The 19,527-nt window shown below is 29.2% G+C and overlaps 1 protein-coding gene across 1 annotated transcript in view; it reads right to left on the reverse strand.

The window, feature by feature from the left end:
- Window positions 1-432: 432 nt before the first annotated feature.
- Window positions 433-19,527, reverse strand: part of LOC130665057 (inhibin beta chain) — a 78,649-nt gene continuing 59,554 nt past the window's right edge. The window contains exons 2-5 of the mRNA XM_057465310.1: window positions 5,364-5,581; window positions 3,340-3,571; window positions 3,055-3,232; window positions 433-1,092 (exon numbers count right to left, since the gene is read on the reverse strand). Of these exons, the coding sequence (XP_057321293.1) occupies window positions 852-1,092; window positions 3,055-3,232; window positions 3,340-3,571; window positions 5,364-5,581 (869 nt within the window). The 3' untranslated portion in view covers window positions 433-851. The remainder of the gene's footprint in view (window positions 1,093-3,054; window positions 3,233-3,339; window positions 3,572-5,363; window positions 5,582-19,527) is intronic.

Here is a 19,527-nt window from a genome sequence, read left to right on the forward strand (position 1 = left end):
GCACGGTTACAAGGAAACGGCTCGTTTTACGTCAATTTACTAAGAGAGATTTTTTATAGGGAATTCAATTTCCCTTCAGAATATACATTGCTCAAATTTTTCAGATAGATGATTTACGAGTTTTGGGTAAAAAATGAAATTTCTGTTAAAAAACTGATAGTCGTAACGATACACCTCTTAATATCAATATTAAGAGCTCAAACTTGCACAATAATTTTTTTTGGTCATCAGGAATAATATTTTCACAGTATCGAATAAAAAAAAATATAGTCGATTTTTTTGGCCCAGTCTAATATGTATAAACTATATATTCGCAACTAATAAAAAAGGACTAAGCTTTCAGTAAGAATTATATTATTAATAACGTTATTATTAAATATTAATGTTATTAATATAAATATTATTATTGTTAAATTAATTGTCTTTGTTAATTCATTTTTTTTAAATTTCTTGTATTTGAAATTATTATTAATACTTTTTTTTGTCTTTTATATCCGTTGTATATAAACGATGGCCAAGTAAAAATTTAGCTCACTCGATTTTATTATCCTAACTAGTTTTTTTTTTATTATTAAATTTATTTAACATTTTAAAGTTCATGACGCAATGAATAATAATTATTCTGTTTATGCACATTTTTTTTTCGATACTCAAAATTATTGAAAGAAAAGAACATTTTTTAAAAATCAATAAAAAAAAAATGAGTTTTCTAAAAAATATTGCTTGATACTCGTCTTAATTTATTTAATAAATTAGCTTACCAAGCGTTTCATTTTTTGATGCTTTCGTTTTATCTTTTTATATTTATTTATATAAATTAATTTTTCGTTTTGTTTTTGGTTGTGAATTTATTAAGGACAACCACATTCGTCCACTACCATTTTTGGTAAATCCCGTTTGATAATGTTTGAATCTGGACCGTAGTATATCAATGACATGGGTGAAAATTTAAGAGGAGCGCAGCATGGTTGCATTCCTGCCAGTCTATCCATTTTCCTATACTCCTCAATTACGTGTGTGTAATAATTGAGAAATGTATCGGGCGTGCGGTGTCCGGCTGCACAATCACCTCTGCAGTAGTTTGCGTAGTATCTAAATTTTTTTATTATGAATTAAAAATTATTATAATAATAATAATAATGATTTAATTATGTCGCGTTACAGATAACATAAGGGCGTATTATAGCAGAAAATGCCGCAGTAATGGCATCAGAGCATAAAAAAAAAATTATCAATTATGAATTTTTTTTAAATTAAAAAAAAATTTTTTTTTTATCAATGGATTTCTGCTTAGTCGTTTTAAAAGACAACCCTAAAATTTGTAGACAATTAACAGTTTTTGGATTTTTATTTCAACAACTCGATTACAAAAAGAAAAAAATTAAAAATATTCACATGTAGAAAATAAAAAAATCTTTAGGTGTAATTTTTGTGAATATTATTTTTCTGCAATTTATCATTTAGAAACAAAAACCAAAAATTATTAGACGTCGGCTAAATTAAGTATCATTTAAAAGTGAATAAACACAAACTTTTTTCCGTTTTGAATTTTTTTTATACGTCCTTATGATTCCTACACAGAAAAAAAAAGAATTTTTTGGCGCAAAAAATTTTTACTCGCCCCAAGAAATTTTTTGCATGATAAATTGAAATCAAGAATTTATTTGAGGCGAGAAAAAAATTCTGACCTCAAGAAATTTTTTCTAGTCCTCAAAAAATTTTTTTCTACAATTCACAATGCTAAATATTGCTTGCGTCGAGAAAAATTTTTTTTCTGTGCGGTACCAACCCCGGGAACCATAAGGGCGTACAAAAAAATTAAGGTGGAGTAAAATTTGTACTCTAATACTTTCATTTAAAAAATACATCATTTGCAGAAAGAAAATTTTCGGAATGTGCGAATAGTTTGAACTTACGAATTATTTGTATCGAATCGAATCGAACTATTTGAATCGAACTTCGAATCGAATAATTCGCATTTTTCAAATTATTTATTAGTTTACGAATAATTCCGAAATTTTCTTTTGAACGATTTAAAATTGTAATATTTTTTCCAATAATTTGAATTTCCTCAAGACAAATAGAACCTAGACACGAATTAACGAAAAAGTTATTTTTGGTTACTTACAAAACTACACAGAGAGAAATTTATAGTAACCGTTCCAAATACGTTTATGAAATATCACCCCATACCGTTATAGTAATGATTACTTGGAAATACGGGGTATAGGCCCATACTTTCTGGGAAAAGTTCCCATAAGTATGCGAAAAATTCCCATCATTATGGTAACAGTTCCCATATCGAATGTGAAAGACTTATGGTAATGGTTCCCATAATGTTATAATAATGGTTCCTATAATATTATGGTAATGGTTACCATGTATCATGGTAATGGGTACCATATATTGTGGTAATGGTTACCATATATATGTTAATGCTTAGCATATGTATGGTAATGCTTACCATATATATGGTAATGGTTATGATAATGTTATAGTAATGGTTACTATAATATTATGATAGTGGTTACCATAATATTATGGTAACGATTACTATTATATTATCGTACTGGTTACCATATTACATGGTAACAATTACTATAACGTTATATTAATGATAACTATAATATATAAGGGTGCCGTTCCTATAATCAACATTTCAAAAAAACCGGTTACTATGCATTATGGGAACCATTCTCATAATATGTTTTAATTGTTACCATAAATTTCTCTCCGTGTAAGCTCTCCATTAAATAAAAATTTAATATTTAAAGCTAATAAAAATTTTTTCGATTCTAATCGAGAAATTTGGAAAGTTGCAAACAATTCGAAAATTGACGAATAATTTGAAAAGTTTCAAATAGTTCTGAAGCCTTCGAATCATTGGAAAAATTAAGAATAATTCGATTTTATCGAATTATTCGATTCGATAACGATTTACACACCTAGAAAATTTTCATACGCCCTTATGGCACTTGCAGCGCGATGTTGTTGTTGATATCAGATAAAATAAATCTGAGATTTACAAATATATGTAACATTAAATTTATATACCCTTGGGGTGCTATTATCCAATCATCCCACCCAAGTTGCGAAAAACTGACGTAAAACCTTTGTTTACAACATTGTCCTTTTAATGCGCCACTGCATTCAATTGCGCGTCTTCTCACCCGCTTTACTGCAGCTGGATCGGTTCGTACAACTAAAAATGGACGGTCTGGATCTTGAGCATCTAAAATAAATTTAAATAATTATGGTGCCACTTTATACATTCAATTTACATGAATTTTCTATTCATAAGTCATAAATTAACAAAAAAAATGATAAATGGATACTAACTTTTTGAGTCGATGGACGAATCAACAACGCGTGATGCTTGAACGTTGAAAGTGGAAATATGTACGTGAGTACCACAACCCGTACAATCCACAAGAAGTGTCAGCCTTTCTTTTACGTGTCTATGTGACGTATACCAATTACTTACTATTTTAGTAACGTCAAATTTTTGCCAACCCAATTGGCCTACATTTACAGTTAATGATGTCACCATTTCTAAATGTTCGCTCAACTCCTATGAAAAAAAAAAAAAACACATTTTGTAATTATGAAAAATGATAATTTTGAATAATTATCCGGGACAAAAATAAAACTTGATTCAGAAACGCTTCACTTTATTTTCTTTTAAAGTTATGGATTTGCCGATGATTTTCGTATGAGATCTCGATTTTTTTGACTTAAATTAAATTTTTGTCCGCTTTCAAAGTTTTTTTCATCTTACACGGAAAAAAAATAGGCGCTGCAACACGGCGCAGTCCTGTGAAAGTAACAGGACGAAATTCTGTTGCAGCATCAGGATTTTTTCTGTAGAATCAATAGGATAAGGGACAAGTTTTGTATACCAATTCTTTGTCAGTATAATACAATTTGAAAATTTGAAAAAAATTCTAAGTTTGGAAAAAAATTCAAATTTTGAAAAAACTCTCCTGCAGGATGTGTCCTGTTGCTGTAACATGAAAATCCTGTTGCAGCGACTTTTTTTCCGTGTAGTTTTAACTTATTCATATTTTTTTATCTTAGTTTGAACTTATTCGTCTTCACTTCAAGCACGACAGTCATTTACCTTACTTTTGATTTGCTGAACCGAGTCGAAAAAAAATTTTTTGATCGCCTTACTTTAGACTTTTTCAGCCAAGTCAAAAGCAAGCAGTACTTTATACCCTGATAGCCACACTCTGAATACAATTGCTTAGCAAGTTCTGCAGTGAAACACTTACGGCTAACTTAACGACAAGTTTCTGGCCAGCCTTGGCTGGATAATACTTGCATGCAAGTTGATACAAATCTACTGCCGTCATCATCTGAATGTAATTTAACAGAAGAACTTGCCGTCAATTAAAAGTGAAACTTTTTATTATCGTCATTGTCTGACAATAACACTTGTAGTCAAATTGAATTCAAGTTACAGACAATTTACTGTCAACTTCCTGGGAAAAAAAATTCATGTCTGACCATATATGATCATATATGAGCATTCATATATGATCATATATGAACATTGACCATGTCTGATCATATATGATTAGATATGATCATATATGATTAGATATGTTCCTATCTGACCATATCTGATCTTACATGAGTTGAACATCGTGTAAAAAATTTCCATGTCTCTTCATACCTGACTCTATCTGATTTTATAAAAATTAAACAACTTGTAAGAAATTTTATGTATTCTTATATATGTTTATTTCTGACCATATCTGATCTTACACGAGTTGAACATCATGTAAAATTTTTTTATGCTCGTTCATATATGATCATACATGACCATATATGATCTTATATGAACATGTATGACTCATATATAAACATACATGAATCATATATGATCATATATGATTCATATATGATCTTATATGGTCATATCTAATTATATATGGCCAGATATGAATTTTTTTTCCCGGGTTAAAGGTAACTGCTTGCTCTCCAACACTTTTCTTTAAGTTGCCTTCAGAATACGGCAGTAGCTTGAAGTTAACTTACGGTTAAGGTGGCTATCAGGGTAGTGTAAAATGTTCTTTTTTGCGTTTCACCTTAGTTTTGACTTTTTCGCCTTATAATTTCATTCAAATAAATCTAAACCAAGTCAATTATAACTTGATATAGACTTTTTCGTCATAAATCGTAACTAAGCTAGTTAAGTTAAAACTAAGACGAAAATTCAGTGTATTTCATATCTCTGTAAAAAAAAGTCAAGTTTGTCTTGTGAAAAACGGCTCTAAATTTTGACTTGGCAAACCAAGTTCTTTTTTTGACCCGGGTATTATTCCATTTATATTTCAAAATATAAAAAAAAATCTTACCTTGCCGCGTAAATGAGTCGTATTACCACAGCGAACCTTAAACACCCACAAGGTAATGTTTCTTTGATTGATCTGCCGTCGGTGATGTTGGTAATGATGAACGTGTTTTAACTCTACCCTCGCCCATAATATTGCGCGTTTTATTTTTAAAGGTTCTAAAGCTGGTTCACCACTTGACATTGGGAATTCCAAAAGTGGTTGGCCATTCAACGTCCGTCCTGAAATTGATTTTTAAATAATTAGCTAATACTTATTTATTTTTCTTAAATAGGGTTGGGAAGGGGGGCGGGGGGGGGGGGGGTAAAACTGCCTACTTAAGAATTTTATTAACTTAAAATTAAACTAATCGGCAAATTTCATCGCGATTGTCTAGAAATACGATTTCCCGCATTTATTTAAAAGGCCTCGGAAGTTTAAAAAAAAAAGGGGTGGGCATATAGTCCCGCGAAAAATTTTTTTGTTCAATTTTTGTACTTTATCGGGGTGGTTTTTTATTTTATTAACCTCGGTTATTTATGAGGCACAAAATAATTATTTACCAACTGACAAACAGAAAAATACGCAGAAATTAAATTTAAAAATTTTGTTTTAATTTTTGTCATGAGTCCAACTTGTCCCGGTCTGTGAATTTGCACTAGTGAATTATTTAACTTCTACTATATATAGAAATAACACAAAAATTGTTTGTATTTTTTTAATATTTAGGGGGGGAGGCCGCTCTCTCCCATTATGCATTTTTAAATCTATTAGGGTGTGCCGAAAAAATTGAAAAAAAAATTTCCTGCTGCATTTCTATATATGAGCATGTCAAAATAATATTTTACGAAATGGCATATAACATATTTATATAGAGAATTAATATTCTACAAGGATCGATCCTGAATTTTCGAACACTGTTTTTAATAATTTCGAAATTATAGACCTTCAAACTAATTTAAGTAAAATTTTTCATTTCAAAGTTTGTCGTAGCGAGAAAATGAAAAATTTGAGATTATTTAATCACTTGTAAGAAAGTATATTATTTATTGATCATTTTTTACTTATTCAGAGACAAGCAACATACTATTCTTTAAAAAAAAAAAAAATTTCTACAACAAAAGTTATTCATTAATCGTAAAATAAATTAAAGTGACTGCTATTGATTATACAATAGTTACATTCATAAAAAAATCAAAAAAGAATTTTCCCCTCATGTTAGCGAGATAGATAATTAAAAATTGTGATGAGTACTGTAAAAAAATCAATGTTAAGTGCTTAATTTTTAAGAAATTTTTTTGTTTCAATGCACTTTGAGCTTTTAACGGAGTGGAAAAAAGTGCTCTATTTTTTTTGGCACATCCTAATTTATATATAATGTACAAAAAAAAGCTGATGCAGTGAAGAATGTATTTAACATTACATCGGTTTCTTGTAAAAATCGAATCAAATGGGATTTTTAAAATTCATTTCTTGAAATAAACTCCTCATATCATCACCAATACGAATTATTAATTTATATATATACATATACATTAGGGTGATCCAAAAAATAACAAATTTTTTTTTTTTCTTCCAAACAGGTTCAAAAGTTTCATTTAGATAAAAAAAGACGCCTGTGAAAATTAGAGCTCTTAATATTAACATTAAGAGGTTCCTCATCGCACTTTTCTATTTTCCATAAGAATAACATGGGAAAAATTTTTTTTACGTCTTCTGATTTTTATAAGTAGCTAACGATGCGTCATAGGAATAATTGGTAGGCATATTTTTGTAGGGAATTGAATGCTCTACAAAAAAAGATTCCTATCATTTTTTGAGGAATCTATTTGTTTAAAAGTTATTTGAGGTTGAAGACGAATTCATATTAAATTTTGAGATTTTCTACTTTTCCGGCGAAACTATCAGACTTATTACAAAATACCATTGGACCTTTTTTGTAGACAATTTTATTCCCTAAAAGTTATTTTGAATAAAGTTTTTTCGAAATCCGCATTGTTTTCTAGTTATTTTTATTTTAATGTGATGCTCATAAAAAAATAGTCTTCTGATCGATTTTAAGAGCTTGACATTAAAATAAAAATAACTAGAAAGCAATGCGAAATTCGAAAAAACTTTATTAGAAATAACTTTTAGGGAATAAAATTGTCTACAAAAAAGGTCTGATGATATTTTGTAATAAGTCTGATAGTTTCACCGGAAAAGTAGAAAATCTCAAAATTTAATATGAATTCGACTTCAACCTCAAATAACTTTTGAACAAATAGATTCCTCAAAAAATGATAGGAATCTTTTTTTGTAGAGCATTCAATTCCCTACAAAAATATGCCTGCCATTTATTCCTATGACGCATCGTTAGCTACTTATAAAAATCAGAAGACGTAAAAAAAATTTTTCCCATGTTATTCTCATGGGAAATAGAAAAGTGCGATGAGGAACCTCTTAATGTTAATATTAAGAGCTCTAATTTTCACAGGCGTCTTTTTTTATCTAAATGAAACTTTTGAACCTGTTTGGAAGAAAAAAAAAAGTTTGTTATTTTTTGGATCACCCTAATATACATATATATACATATACAGTTAACGCTTTAACGTTTGGTAAATCCTTGGATAGAAACAAATAATATTCGGGGAGGAGGCAAAATGAAAAAGCATTTCTTAACAAAAGAAACAAATACTTTTTGTAAATGTTTTTAAATAGTCTCTAAGAAAAGATGGGGTAAGTTGATCATCTCAAGTATTGTGGTCATTTTAGAAGTTTGACTAAAAAAAGTTTTTCGAGTTTACTATAAAATAGTATAATACACGGCAAGAAAATTGTGGAAACGATTCCCATAATGCTATAAAATTTTTTTCCTTTACCAACATAGGAATTATGACCATAAATTATGGGAGCAGTTCCTATAATTATAGGAATGTGTCCCATAATTATAGGAACTGTTCCTATAATATTATGGGAATCATTCTCATAATATATAGGAATGAACCATATATATTATAGGAATCATTCCCATAATATTATGGGAATAGCTCCCATACTATTATAGGAACCATTCCTATAATATTATGGGAATAGTTCCCATACTATCATGAAAAAATTAATTCAAAGAAAAGTGTGGTAATCACTTCTACAATACACAGAAATATTATTAAATATTTATTATTAAATATTAGTGAATTTCACTTCGAGGGGAGTGAATAATTAAAAATTCATTCACTCCGCATTCACTGCGGATTTAATCTGCATTCACTCCGCGAATTTTTTACAGTGTAATGTACAGGATCGTAATAAAATAACTAGATAATAAACACGAAAGAATTGTATTTGTTGGCAAATTTTCGAAATGGTCGAACAATTTGAGTTGACTAACCCACCACTTTTTTGGAGACTGTAGATAAATATTTACAGAAAAAAAAAAATTTCTTTTGGTTAAAAAGTAGTATAATTTTGCCCCACTATATAAAGTATTTTTTTTTTTTTCTGTAGTAAAAACATAAATAAAAAGTCAGATGTGTACATTTTTAAAATGAAAAAAAATAAAAAATAACAATAATAATAATAATAAATATATAGAAATAAAATTATAACGAATGCGCAGAAGTAATACGAAGTAGAAATAATAAAAACAAAAATAATAATAAGTTTAAAATTTAAAAAATCATTAGAGTTATGAGCTGCGAAGAATAGGATTACATGGTGATGTTTTCGACACAAGATATTACTTATTGACTCGTGCACAAAACTGCAAGTCCTATCTCTTTTTTATATCTTTTCCTACAGTAGTTCTCTTTTTAGGCGCTATAAACTTATAACGTAGAATAAGTTTACTAGTCGATTGAAAGCTTTGTAAAATCGTTGTATTTTATAATGCAATGAAAAAATTTTAAATCCAATAAAACACAAATAATTTAAAGTACATAAAATTACTCTTTTTTGTGTAAACTGTATTGAATCATATATTGATAGAAAACGATCGAAAATAATTTGATATCAACCATATTTAAGATAAATAAAAAGATAACTCGGACGATTGGCTTGATAATTTATACGATTTTATGAGAACGTACGTATTCCATGAATATATACATCAATCAGACTGAATATGAATGGTTTCCTTGACCTTAAAATGTGAGCATCGAGCATTCGAATAACAAATTTATGTTTTTTAAATTGATAACAATAAATTATTGAAGGGCACGAAAATCAAAAGTTTCTAAATCGAACCGCTAAAAATAAAAATATCGAACCTTAAAAAACGATACTCTGTTTTATTTACGTCCATCGAAGTAAAAGATGACGACGGTTACTTTGTTCCGGTCAGAACAAACAATAACTAAATAAAAATTTTAAATTTTCTCTGGTCGAATCAGAGAGAAGCAGAATAGAACAATTTAAACAAATAAAAGAAATATTTAAGTTTTTTTTATAAAAAAAGTTGTTTATGACTATTCTCATCAAAGTATTACGATAAAACAAAAACTCTATGAATATTTCCTTATTTTATACAAGGAAATATTTAGTTTTTATTACACATTTACTGCCGATTTTCCCAAAGTTATCATTTTTGGAACTTATAAGTTATATAACTACTAATAAAATAGAAAAAAAATTTTATCGGGAGCTTCTTTACAGAAAAATGCAAGTGAGCGACATTCATTAAGACTGCACAGTAAAAAAGGATTCGTCGAAATCTACATATATTGTGTGTAAAACGAACGGCTTATACTTATTTATATGTCATTTTAACATACGTCGTGAGTGTAGAAAAAGTTACACATGTATATGTCAAAAGTAAAAATTTTCCAAGAATTATTTTGTGATGGTCAAGAGTTTTTTTAACATCCCGTACAAAAAAAATATATATTCAGGATATATACGGGCAAGATTGAATATATGTCTCATATATGCAGCATATATTCAGATTTGCCCGAATATATACGGACATATACTTTTTCCGTATAGACACTTAAAGCTGGTCAAGCAAGATAATAACAGTGTGTTGAATTAACACTCAGAAGTGTCAAAAATTTAATACTCTAATTTTTAACACTCGCTTTTTTTAGACATTGACGAATCCTTTTTTACTGTGTGATTAATATTAATCATTATATCAACAGAACATATTGTTTTCACTGATGATTAATAACATCGTTTTTCTATCATGCATGATAGAAATAACCGTGGTCATTATAATAATAACTTGACACTAATTATAGTAATCAGTTATTAAATAAAAAGCATTAGTGCTTATTGATCACCGTTTCACAATGATATTCTATTATAATTTCTACATGTCAATTTTAAATTTGTATGAATTAATGACTGTAATGTTAATACCCGTTGCCCGTACAATTATATTATTGAAGAATTGTAGCGTCAAGCTTCCATATAAAGTCATTATGAAATCATTAATTTTTGAATTAAATACATTCCATCTCTAAAAATATTGACCTTAATGTGAATTTCTTTAGTTCGTTAAATTTTATTTTTTTACAGAAAAAAACTGTCATTGATATTAAATTTTAAAAAGTTATCATGGATTTTAAAACAAAAGCTAAATAATTAAGAAACAAGTTGACCTGATAAACTTTCAATTTCAATTTTTCAAAAAATATAAGGAAATGTTTTTTTCAAAAAATGTTGTCTTTTCTTTCTAATGATATTCAAAGTAAATAGAAAAAATTTTTATCTGCCATTAAAAAAAAAAAAATTCATTTTTTGCGGGCAAAAGGAGTACCTCCCAAAAAGCGAAAAAAAAAATTTTAATAAATTTTGGGGTTATACCCCCAAATACCCCCCCCCCCCGAGTCGAAATTTAGAGCCCATTTTGAACCTTCTAAAGTCGGATCTATTTCAGACTTGGAGGCTCAAAAAAGAGTCTGTTTTCATGTTAAATTAGGTCCGATTTTGGTCCCTGAAGTGCTACAAATTTCCGTTTTCAGCACTTTAGGGTTCAATATAGGATCTGATGAAAATTAAAATTAGGTCGTTAAATTTTATTTCTCAAATCAGTCGACAACCAATCAACCATTTGATCTCACAATCTAATTAATTCTTAGTATAAAACTTTTTACGATAAGGAAAAGAAATTAAAAAGTTCTGTATGGTCGTTTCATTAGGTTATGATGATTTTTGTTTAAAATGAGTTTTCATTTAAGATGATTTACTAAATCATCCATTAAAACAGAAACTGTATAAAGAAAACGAATGATTAAAAATTCAAAATTACATTAATTGTTATTTAATTAATGACAAAGAAGATGAGCTTATTTCCATTAAAATTGACCACCTCAGTTATTAGAGAAACGATGTCAAAGTTTCGATATCTTAATACGGGGTCTTATGGACAATACAGATTTATACGGGAGTTTTTTTAGAATAAAAACGAATTGCAGTTTACTTACAATTACAAGAGCTTAGACATTTAATATTCTCTAGGATATTATTTTATAAAAAGTGACCTAATTATTTTTAACTTAAATTGACGATCAATTGTCAGTCAATTTCTCGTGATTTGACTGAACATAGAAATGTAATTTCGCATCACTAAAGATAACTAAGAAGGCTATCGTACCCCGAAAAGAAATTTATTTTCAATAAAAACTATTGTAAGATAATGTTTAATTTGTTCAAAATAGATCAAAACGATTTTCATTTGACAGTCGACAGCCACAATAATAATTACTTGCTTAGGTGGGCCGTCATACCCCGGTCTCCCCTGTAAATAAAAATTGATTAACACACCTAAGAATTTTTTTTAAGTCTATAAAAACTTAATTCAATTTGTTTTATCTATTTTAAACTTTCGTCAAGTATCAAATCTAAGCTCCCCATCCTTTTTTTTCTTCAACGTTTTCATCACGCAAACAAACTACTACCGAGTCTATGGATGAACTAGAAGAAACAAAATTTATATCTTTGATAAAATTTACAATCTTTATTTTCTTAATCCATTGACAAAAAATTCATCCTATTCTGTCTCAAGTTTAACTTATACAAATACTTCTATATTATCATATTTTAATCCGTGATAGTCTAAAACTTTAAGTAACTGACAGAACATAAATCTTAAAATTTTTTTTCTTTACATTTTATATCAAGAAGTAAATAGAAAAAAAAATTATAATTTTTACTTTTATATATAAATATGGGCGTAATAGATTTATCGTAAAAACACGTCGACGTATTTTTTAAATATTTGTCATACATATAAAGTAGGCCTTTATGCATAATTTCATTATTTTGGTCTAGACATTATAATTGGAATCATCGAGAAGAATTTACTTGAGCCAAGAATATCATTATGACGAAAATTTTTTTTTTGATTCAATACTTTTTTTTTCCTTATAATTGATATTTATTATTCAAGAAGAAATTTCTTCGATTTATAAATTTAAATTTTTGTTCTAACTGTATTATTGACTTAAAGCAAAGGTGGTAAGAACTTGATCATTGTTCAAGCCATGAAGATAAGGGCGATCTCTCTACCGTTGTCATAATACTTATAGTAAGAATTTAATATACAGGCCTTGCGGACAAAAACTAATGAATACTTATGAACACTATATTGGAAGTGGTTAGTTTTGAACAATGTTCTATTAGTGTTCATTAGTACTCTGGCTAATGAATCTTGCAGCACTATTAGAAGTGATTTGTGTTGAATAGCGTTGTATTAGAAATCATTACTAGCTTAATTAGAGAATTTTACAATATCACTGAAAGTGATAAGTGCTGACCAGATTTCAATAATATTCATTAATAATCTAAATAGTCGGTACTACTCTACTGTGAAATTCAAATTAATTACACTAAACGCACTAATGGCACTAAACCATTAATCCGCGAAAAAATTAATGCATTAGTATTTCTCATTAGTGTTGATTAGTTTTTTTCCATAAGAATAATTATAATTGAGAGCGATCTCTCTACCGTTTTTATAATATTTATAGCAAAAATTTAATATGCCCATATCTTGAAATTAACTGAAAAGACGTGAATTCAATCCCTTCCGGTCAGTGATTTTAAAAAAAATTAAGCTGGAACGTGAAAATATTGAGCAACACTGACACTATTTTTTTAATTTAAAGCAGGTATTTCTACCTGCTTACTAGGCATTCGCGATTTCCGCGTTTGCTAATATTTGTTCGCGGCATTGAACTTAAATTAGCTTTTTTCGACTGGCTGTAGAGAAACTAAAACTTTAAATTTCGATGCTGGTATTATCTGGTAAATTTTTGAATTATTCGACTCGAATCCGAAAATTCCGATTAGCTTCCAATATTCTATTTTCATTTAACAGTGAGCTTAAATTTCTTAAAATAACCAAAAGTAATCATCTGGTAGATTCATGTCTAAGTTTTATGTACTTCTGATAAAAATTGGAGTTATTGGAAAAATATTACAATCTTAGGTCATTCAAAATAAAATTTTCAAAGTATTCGAAAATTTACAAATCATTCAAAAATTTTGATTCGATACGAAAAATTTATTAGTCCGAATTATTTTGACACTCCTAAAAATTATATTATTTATAATTAAATAAATATGAGTATTTATATAAAATTCTTTTTTTTGTTAAATCAATGATATTTCATTTGTATAAAGTCAAAAAGGTGATATTCTATGTAACGGTTTAGTGAATCACAAGTGCAATAAAGAATAGGAAGTTGTGAAAAGGGACGAAGGTGGGGATTGAAAAGATAAAAAGAGGGGATGGATGAGCATGAGACGTCTGCCGCCTGTCTGCCTTCCGCCTTTCACCCTTCCACATTTCTCGTTTTTTTTTTTTTATTTATTTCTGTCTATCTCATTCTCTCTTTTTTCTCTTTTACTCTCGTACGCGCATTCCTTAAGGGCTTCTCACTTTTTCCTATCCTTTACATCCTCGTTCCACCACGATGCGTTCACGAGGGTTGGGTGCACGAGCACGAAATTACGGTAGTCATCACCTCCGGTTCAATAGATTTATCGCACGTAAAGCATAAAGTTACAAAGTATCGATTCAATATAGTTTTTTTTTTTTTTAAGTTTTTTTATCATTTTTCTTCAAGGGTGTACTGTCAAGGGTTGATGACCACTTTTATCTATGGGAATTTAAAAAAGTACATTGTATATTTTATTCTTTGCAATAAAATGTTTTAGATAACTAAAAAAAATTTTTTGTTCAAAGATAGTCCATAGTCTGAAATTGAAATGAAAAGTATTTCATTTTAATGACTAAATGCTATTAGTATAAAACCGAAAAAAAAAAAATAAAATAAAAATTTCAATTTGTTGCCAGCATGTATTTTTTTTCTCCCTTCTATAATATGTCAAGTAATCCTCAGGCGTCAGGAAATTTGACCTACTTAGCTGATATGTCAGACACGTAAGATTTTTCTTGGCACTCTCACTGGTGGCCACGATAAAAACTATTAGATTGCAACACTAAAAAGGAGAAAGGTAGAGACAAAGTCGTACGGATTTTACGTTCATTTTATAATTCTTTTTTTTATTTTTATAAACCCTCGGTTTATATCTGTATGGATATTAATTTCACAATATTTTTTGCAAAAATACAGTCGACTACCCGTCATAAACCTGCCCTTCACAAGCCTTTTTCCCTTAATCGAGATTTACTGAGTCCAAACAGCTTCCCCCACTTAATTACTCTAAGGAGTTTCCTATCAGAAAACACGTCATCAGCCTCCGTTAAAATTTTCAAAATTATAAACTAACATTAGGAAAAAAAGACAAATTAATGATCGAAATTTGCTATCCATGTTTATCAATAAAATTATTATTTTTATTATTACTGTAATCAATATCGTTATCATTATATTTTTTTTGCATTATAATTAACAGTACTTGTTTAATAAGCCCATCCGAAAAAATATATATCCAGGCCAAACGGCATATATGCGATATATATAAATGTATGTCTCATATATGCAGTTTGGCCTAGATATATCCGGGTATATATTTTTTTTGTATGGAAACTGAAACCAATTAGCCACAATATGACTTTTTACAGTGCTCTTTATAAAATCCAAAGTCTTAAAGCAAGCTATAGGCCTATATATATCTAATAGGAAGCAATGTAAAAAGTCACACTCATGCTACATATTTATGGGGTGCTTATGCTTAGTCAGTCCATGTTAAGAACTGCACTCAGTCTGGCGTAACACAAGAATGCCAGCACTGAAATCAGTCGGGTGCAGAGGATACTAATTCATGTGCGCACAGGAATGCGTAATGTTCTGCATAAGACTGACTATATGATATAGCAGTGGTTAGTGTTTAGTACAAGGTAATGTGCCACCCATGACTAAATAGTGTTCGACACCAGTCGACTCGGGAAATATTTATAAATTTACGATAAGATAAATAAACAAATACACGGAAAAAAAATAGGTGCTCCAACAGGATGCAGTCCTGTGGGAGCAACAGGATAAAATCCTGTTACAGCAACAGGAAAAATCCTGTGGGAGCAATAGGACAAAATCCTGTTGCAGCAACAGGATTTTTCCTGTGGAATAAATAGGATAAGGAACAAGTTTCATGTACTAATTTTTTTGTCCGTAGAAAGAAATTTCAAAATTTGAAAAAAAATCAACTTTGAAAACAAATTTTTATTTTTTCCAAACTTAGAATTTTTTTTCAAATTTGGAAATTTCTTTCTACGGACAAAAAAATTAGTACATGAAACTTGTTCCTTATCCTATTTATTCCACAGGAAAAATCCTGTTGCAGCGCCTATTTTTTTTTGCGTGTAGGATTCAGAGATGAAGTCAAGTCAGAAACTAATTCAGCCAACAGAAATTGATGAATTTCTTCCCCAGGAATAAAACTGATCAGTTTCTGCCGCTTAATCGCATTGGTTTGAAATTGGCTTGATTCGATTGGCAAAGCAGACATTAAAATTTGCAGCTTTGATGCATTGACATGTCAACAAAATTTTGTCATAATATTTTTTAAATAAATTAACTGATTTAGCTATTTCTTACTGCAATGAAAATCGTGGGTAGAAACTTGAAATTTGTATAATTAAAATTGATGAGCTCTCAATATTAATGACTCTTCTTTATTACTGCGACAAGTAGTAAAATTGGTTCACTTACAAAATGACAGTATTTAGAAAAATGACCTTCAATACTACAATATCTCAGAACACTCCAATATTTTAGTATTTGTCATTCTCACTTTCGTGATGTATCGATTGCTTCCTTAGTAAACTTTTTAATTAGATTTTAAATAATTTTTCGTGAAACAATTAATAGTGTCTTGTGCGACAAGAGAATGACTGTCTGAAACAAATGCGATGGCTGACATCACGCAGTCTAAAATCGTGATGAATCCTGTGCTACGCACTATATTTTTTATAATTACCTGCATTAAAACTCAATTGAAGTTAAAATATCTGGAGCCATTTAAAACGATACATATTAAGAGCAATAGCACTTTTACAAATTCAACTATCAACTTGACATATGGTTATTATACACGGGAAGAAAGTTGTTGTTATTAATGCTATCTATCGTATCGCCAAGCAAGTCTAGTTGAAAGAACGATTTTATAAAGCTATAGTAGCAACCCGTATTGCTATAATAGCGATCCATTTATCACCGCTTGCTGTAAGATTGCTGTCATCGCTATACCGTTTATTTCTAACCTAACTAACCTTTAAATAGTTAATGAGTATCGCAATAGTCAGGAAACTGTATTGCGATTATAGTGAAAATTTTACTTCCTATGTAAGATTTACAATAAACAAGCCGCGTCGAAAAATCAGATCTGTTTCAAAATAAATGATGAATTGAAATATTTTTTATGTAATTTAGGTTTTTTAATCGTCTTTATTTTATGTGGGAATTTAATCGGTTTGTGTCCGTACACTGTTAGAAGTATTTATTTGAGCCAAATAAATATTTATTAATAGTTAATAAATGATTTATTAAATGAGAATTATTTGAGCCAAATAAGCCATTTCTTAATAGTTAATAAATGGCTTATTTGAATAGAAAGAAATGACACATGAAGTTAATTAAGTAAGGTTATGACAAATAATTTATAGGACTGTTTAATTTTATATTTTTAAAGAAAATAATACACACAATTAATGTTAATTGAAGATAAAAATTATTATACAAAAGATATAAAAAAAATGAAATATTATAATAAATTTTTACTAACAATCACACTCATTCCATTCAAGATTATAACCTTAACTTCATGTGTCATTTCTTTCTATTCAAATAACCCATTTATTAACTATTAAGAAATGGCTTATATGGCTCAAATAAGTCTCATTTAACAAATCATTTATTAACTATTAATAAATCTTATTTGGCTCAAATAAATACTTCGAACAGTGTACTATTCCCTATCCAGGCCAATATCAGACTTGGTTTCGTATTATATTTAGTCTTTTTTTAATTGCTTTTTGATTAAAAACAGACTTATTAAAACTCCTGCATTTAAAGTTCAATATTCGAGCGTCGTGTGACGCGAGTAAAATAGGTCTTTCTCTCGATAACTCGACAAAACTATAGAATGATACCGAAAAGCTGTTTCACTTTTCAGCATGATTTTACTGTGCTGAAAGGTAATTTGCTACAGGAATTATACACAAATCAGGGAGTGATCGTCGTTTACTGTAGACAGAAAGAGATAGAAAAAATTGTCTCTCTGTTTATTTATTTACCCGCGCACGTTCCGAGTCGAAAAGTTTCAGCATTATTTCAAACTGATTAGGCTTAACTAAACCTTAAATAAAGCTGACTGCGCTGAACTGAACCTTACTTGAAACTGACTACGCTTAATTGAGCCTTAAATAAAACTGTTCAGCCTGTCAGTTGACATTATTTCAAACTGATCAGCCTGCTAGTGGAATTAAGTTAAAGCTGGGTTCAACCTGCATAAACTTAAGCTTCAAACTGACGTAAAATTTTCAGGCTGTTTTAAAACTGAACAGCCTACTATATAATTGAAAAGACACTGAATTCAAGCTGAATAACCTGTCCGTTATTCAGTTCAAAACTAGCTTATTTTCGAACTGAATAAACTATTATTAAACAAAATTTAGACTTGAATTGAAACTGTCACACTGTCATTATAGAGCCTAATTTCGACCTGAACAACCTTAATTCTGCACTGATTTGAAGCTGATCACACTGCTACAATTAAGCATATTTTTAACCCGAAGAGCCTGATTTGACGCTTTTGTCAAACTGAAAAGCCTGACTAATTGATTTTATTTTCAAGCTTAATTTCAGCCTGATGGTCCTGAAAAGTGAAATATGACGACCTTTCAGTCTGAGTCTAGACTCATTTTTTAGTGTATTTTCAATAGCCACTTTGTATTTTTTTCCACTGTTGGTTAGCAGATTATTTAGTCTGAAATAATGCTGAAACTTTTCGACTCAGGGTGTAATTCAAAAATGAACTAAAATAAAAACATTGCTTTATAAAAAATGAAACAGATCTTTATCAAAATCAAAAACAGGTCAACTAGTTCAAATACAGACTATTTAGTGCAAATGCAGTCCAGTTAGACTAAAATCAGATCTCATTTTTCGACCTGCGAGTGCTATTCTAATAAAGCTTAAGAAAAGTCGGAAAATTGTATGGCGGAGGAAATAAAGGTTTTCTATTTCGGAGAAAAAATTGATTATTTTCAACCTGCTAATTCATATTAGTCTGAAATCGGCTTATTTGAACTATCTTATTACACGAAAAGATTGCAGTTTTAAATAAGAATTTCAGGATTCTACTGAATATTGAGCTACTTGGAAAGAAATTTATGGTAACAGCCACAATATATTATAGAAATAGGTCCCATATTGTATTGTAACAGGTTTGTTTAAAGTAGCGATTATAAAAATCGCACCCATACAAATTATGGTAACCATTCCTATCTCAATGAGTTTTAATCCTATATGATATATCGGAATAGTTCCTGCAGCATTATGGTAAAAAAATCCTACATCATGGAAATAATTGTTCCCAGACTACTGTTATAAACGTTAGGATATATTACAGTAATGATTCTCATAATGTATTCAAAGAAGGTGATCTAAAAAATATGTAATTTCAAGTTTTCTTAATTCGCAAGTCGAAAAATTTAGCCACGAAACGGTTGAGAGGTTTACTAGTAAAGCTATCATTAGTTCCATGCATGATTTCATCACAATAAAAATGGAAAATAAGT

The sequence above is a fragment of the Microplitis mediator genome, chromosome 3, assembly GCF_029852145.1.
Source record: "Microplitis mediator isolate UGA2020A chromosome 3, iyMicMedi2.1, whole genome shotgun sequence".
NCBI classification, from domain to species: Eukaryota; Metazoa; Arthropoda; class Insecta; order Hymenoptera; family Braconidae; genus Microplitis; species Microplitis mediator.